The sequence below is a fragment of the Chrysochloris asiatica genome, unplaced genomic scaffold (assembly GCF_000296735.1).
Source record: "Chrysochloris asiatica unplaced genomic scaffold, ChrAsi1.0 scaffold00063, whole genome shotgun sequence".
NCBI classification, from domain to species: domain Eukaryota; kingdom Metazoa; phylum Chordata; class Mammalia; order Afrosoricida; family Chrysochloridae; genus Chrysochloris; species Chrysochloris asiatica.
Genome location: NW_006408581.1, coordinates 15,307,113 through 15,311,358, shown reverse-complemented (window position 1 = coordinate 15,311,358; position 4,246 = coordinate 15,307,113). Strand labels below are relative to the sequence as shown.

At 31.9% G+C, this 4,246-nt stretch overlaps 1 protein-coding gene across 1 annotated transcript in view; it reads left to right on the top strand.

Annotated features, from left to right (window-relative positions):
- The window catches only part of DIS3 (DIS3 mitotic control homolog (S. cerevisiae)), a 33,803-nt gene that overhangs the window by 17,939 nt on the left and 11,618 nt on the right, over positions 1 to 4,246 (top strand). The window contains exons 12-14 of the mRNA XM_006864309.1: positions 467 to 531; positions 637 to 721; positions 2,110 to 2,237. Coding sequence (XP_006864371.1) covers positions 467 to 531; positions 637 to 721; positions 2,110 to 2,237 — 278 coding nt within the window. The remainder of the gene's footprint in view (positions 1 to 466; positions 532 to 636; positions 722 to 2,109; positions 2,238 to 4,246) is intronic.

Here is a 4,246-nt window from a genome sequence, read left to right as displayed (position 1 = left end):
TTCGGTGTATCTTACATTATTCTGTAAGTGTGAAAACCATAAACTTAAAAAATTTGTGTAACTAAACAGCATAATTAATTTCAGTCTTATATAGATTCATTGTCAGAGTTCTTCCATCAACATTTAATGTTTCTCCTTTTAAATATTTTTGAAACACCGTGTAGTATATGTATTGGGAAAAGATCTATTTGTAGAGCTTGGAGGACTTGTGGCTATTAAGTCATTTGAATTATTACATGGCCCAGAGATTTCAGCAGAATAGAATAGGACTAAAACTTAGATCCATTTGTAAGAAGGCCAGTTTTCTTTGCTTCCTTAATGGACTTAATGGACAGACTGTCACATTTTCTAAATTCTATTCATAAAGATCAAAGTATTCCCTTTTTTCTTGTTTGATACTTGAGATCGTATAATAAAAGTGTGCATATAACTAAGCATTCTGTGGTTCTGTTTTTACCTGTTACAGAGGATTGACATGGTTCCAGAGTTGCTTAGCTCCAACCTGTGTTCGTTAAGATGTAATGTGGACAGGTATGTATACCTTTTTTTTCATAAGAACGTTATATTTACTTCTTTAACTGATTCACATTAACAAGTAATATTTATTCCCCTGCCCCACCCCCTTTACCCCAATAGGCTGGCATTTTCATGTATTTGGGAAATGAATCACAATGCTGAAATCTTAAAAACAAGGTTTACCAAAAGTGCTATTAATTCAAAGGTTAGTTTCATGGTTTGTCTATATTGGTTAAAATCATTGCTACTTCCAATAGTATTTTAGATTGTTTTGAAAAATTTCGATTTCCTGAGTAATTTTTCCCCACATTGTTGCTGTAAAATCTCCTTTTTTCAGTTATCTGATTAAGTTTTGCTATTATCCAGTGTTATTTTCAGTGGTAACTCTCTTGTATTTGGAAACTTAGAAAGCTCAAGTACTTGAGAAGACCAAATAGAAGACTTTAGACCATAACTCAGGAATTCCCGTCATTGAAGTTGTGCCAAGTTATAAATAGTGTTTTAAAAGTTTCTTTGTCTTCACATGTTCAAATAGAATGTTATGAATCGTATTTAGTGTCCACTGACATTGTACTGAAAACTATATGTAGACAGAATGAATGAAGCCTGTTGGTCATTTTAGTACTCTCCTTCCTGGATTTCCTTATGATTTTGCCCTAACTCGTCTTCTGACGTTTGATAAACTCTCTCTCCAGATAATTTGTACCCCAAACTTAGATACTTTTTCTTTTTCTTGATGGTTTTCTTTCTCTTCAGGTCAGAGCTTTATTTTTTTTTTGGAAAGAAAGCAGCATTAGATGGACAGATAAAGCTGTGTGAATAGTTGAAGCCTCCCGAGATTTGTTTTTAAATCAGAGTAAGCTTATGTTTTTCCAGTTTTCCCAGACTCAGTGTAACAAGATTATATGACAGAAGTTCAGTGAAAACAACATAAAACCTTTTTTAGAAGAGGAGCCCTTAGTAATTGGCTCTCCCAGGAATCGGATTTGACCTGGGTATCATCTAACATTCTGATGTTATTCCTGATTTGTTTTTCTTCTGAAACTATAAAAACAGTTTAAAAATAGTGAATTTTCCAAGAGGAAGTAAATAAGAGTAAAAGGAGTTATTTGTAATTCTGAGTTTTATTGGCGATTGCTTTAAATATTTTCCACTAAAATATATCTCATTCTTAGGTACTTAATTTTAGATATTTAACAAATTTCCAGCTGAATATGATTCAAAGGATTTCAGTTTACAGTTGTAAAAAATAGATCTAACTTGCCTTCATACTTTATTTTAGCATTATCTAAATATTTGCACATTAATTGGAGTGTGAAAGTAATTAGAGCTTCAACAATTCATTCACTAACAAAACTGCCATTTTACTTTGTTTTTTACCTAAGTTTTCATGTGTGGTAATATTTTTCAGATAAGAGTTAATGGACCAGAAATGATCAGTATGAAGTATAAATTATATAGCTCTGGATTATTCTTTTGTTACTAATTTTAGGTTTTCTGAAATTATAGATTTTATGTAGTGGAAGTATAAGTGCATAGTAAACCAATTTAATCATTAATATGTATTATATTATTACATGGCTTCTCTTTTAGGCTTCTCTTACATATGCAGAAGCGCAGATGAGAATTGATTCAGCAACCATGAATGATGACATTACCACCAGTCTCCGTGGGCTAAATAAACTAGCTAAAATTCTGAAGAAACAAAGAATAGAAAAAGGGTACATCCGTTAAGATGTTACTTTATTCATTTATCATTATATTAAGATTATTTTGAAAGTGTTATAATTCAAAAATGTTTTATCATGAGCATCGATAGTTTAATGAATGAATTTCCTAAGTAGAGGCATCCAATTTCTTCTAGACACTATTTAAAAATTAGCAACTTGGTTCTGAAGTGATAATTGTTGAAGAATTCTGTCCTTGTAATTGGTTGTGCTAAAAACTAATGTGCTTGGGTTCAGTATCATGAAGCAATGCCAGTAAGACAAGTGTTTCTTATTGTCATCAGAAATCAGTTTCCTGATTAAACACTGGTTTACAAGTGTTTAAATAAATGTAGGTGATTTCCTCCTTTCATTTTAGAATTGAATAATATTTCAGAATTTAATGCAACTCTTTGTTTTTTGAATAATTAAGTTATGTAGTACAGTCTTCCCCAAAATACGAGAGCTAGTGATAGATTTGAGTCACTTAACTATTGTATCATGGTGTTTGCCTGTCTAACTACAAAAGGTATAAAGAGTACTAACCTAATCTTGTTTAAGTCAAATAACAAATTTAATTCTTGAAAGACATAATCAGATATCAGAGGAAACCAAGTACGTGAACCTTTCGAATGTTAATCTTTCTCTCAGGGTTTAAGCAATTAGTTACTAAATAACAGTATTTTTATTGGGTAATGCAGACTATATTTGTGCTATTTCATGTGTGGTTTATTTAAATTACACTGAAAACCCAGTTTCTCAGTTGCACTAGCCATATTTCAAATGTTCAATAACCACACATGTCAGATGGCTGCCATACTGGACTATGTGGCTATAGAACATTTTTGTCACTGCAGAAGGTTCCATTGAACAGTGTTACCCTAGTTATCTAAACTGTCCACTGTCTCCCTGCTTCTCTATGAATTGTTCATAGAATCCTAAATGTGAAACTTAAAATTGTATAAGGATCATTTGGATTCAGTAAAACCCAAAAGTTCTCAAACCCAGAGCAAGAGTGTTCTTCAAACCTGCCATTTAAATGTAAAAAAGATAAACATAATTAAAACTTTTTTAAAATATTCAAAACACAGTCTCTATTTAAAATTACTCAGAATTTATAGATAGATCTCTTTTCTTCAAATAGGATGAAAAATATTCATCGGATTGTATGAAAAGAGATATATATATTTGTGACATGAAATGGCTCATTATTCAATTAATATTTACTGAGGGCTTCAGTATACATGACATCAGAGAAAATTTGCATAAAGCTTTTGGTGTTTTTTTTTAGAACATTATTTAAAAATTACAGTCAGTAAAGCACATTTTGAAGCTATATTTATTTGCAAAGTTGTAAACTTGGATTTGTAACATAGTTTCTCATCATTAAGTCACTGAGAAGATTTTTGTTGTTGTTGTTGTTAGCATCAAACAGTCTGTATTTTTAATATTCTGTGTAGTGGGTCATCTACTTGTAAAACATATCATTAAGTCTTCACGTCTTAGGGAGACTAGGGAGGATAGTCAGTAGAAAAAGTCTGACATCTTTTGCATTTTTAAAGGGGAGGACTATGAAAGCTGGAGCCTGTATAAAGCAGAAACCTGTAAGAGAAGGGAAACAAATATTTTCTACTCATACATTGAGTGATATGAAATTTGTAAGACTGCACCTGACAAAGATGGGAAATTGGCAAGACCCAGACAAACAAGGCAGTCCTGTTGAGTTCTGGTTCTCATAGGTTTCACTGTAGTATGCTTGGATGAACTTAACATTTTAAGTGTCCTTTGAAGAAAAACGATCAAAATGTTGTTCAATATACATTGCTCTTCAGCGTGTATAAACAAACACGTCATGAATCTGGTACAAAACTTTGTTTAAAGTATTAGTAAGTCAGAAGAGGGATATTTGCTGAGAATCTTCTCTAGTATTTCTTGTGCAGCTCTTCTAATAGAGTTGAGGGGTCAAGGAACAGAAGGCTTCAGAATCTCAGTTGTCAAGGACTTCATTTTTCTTGGATTAACTA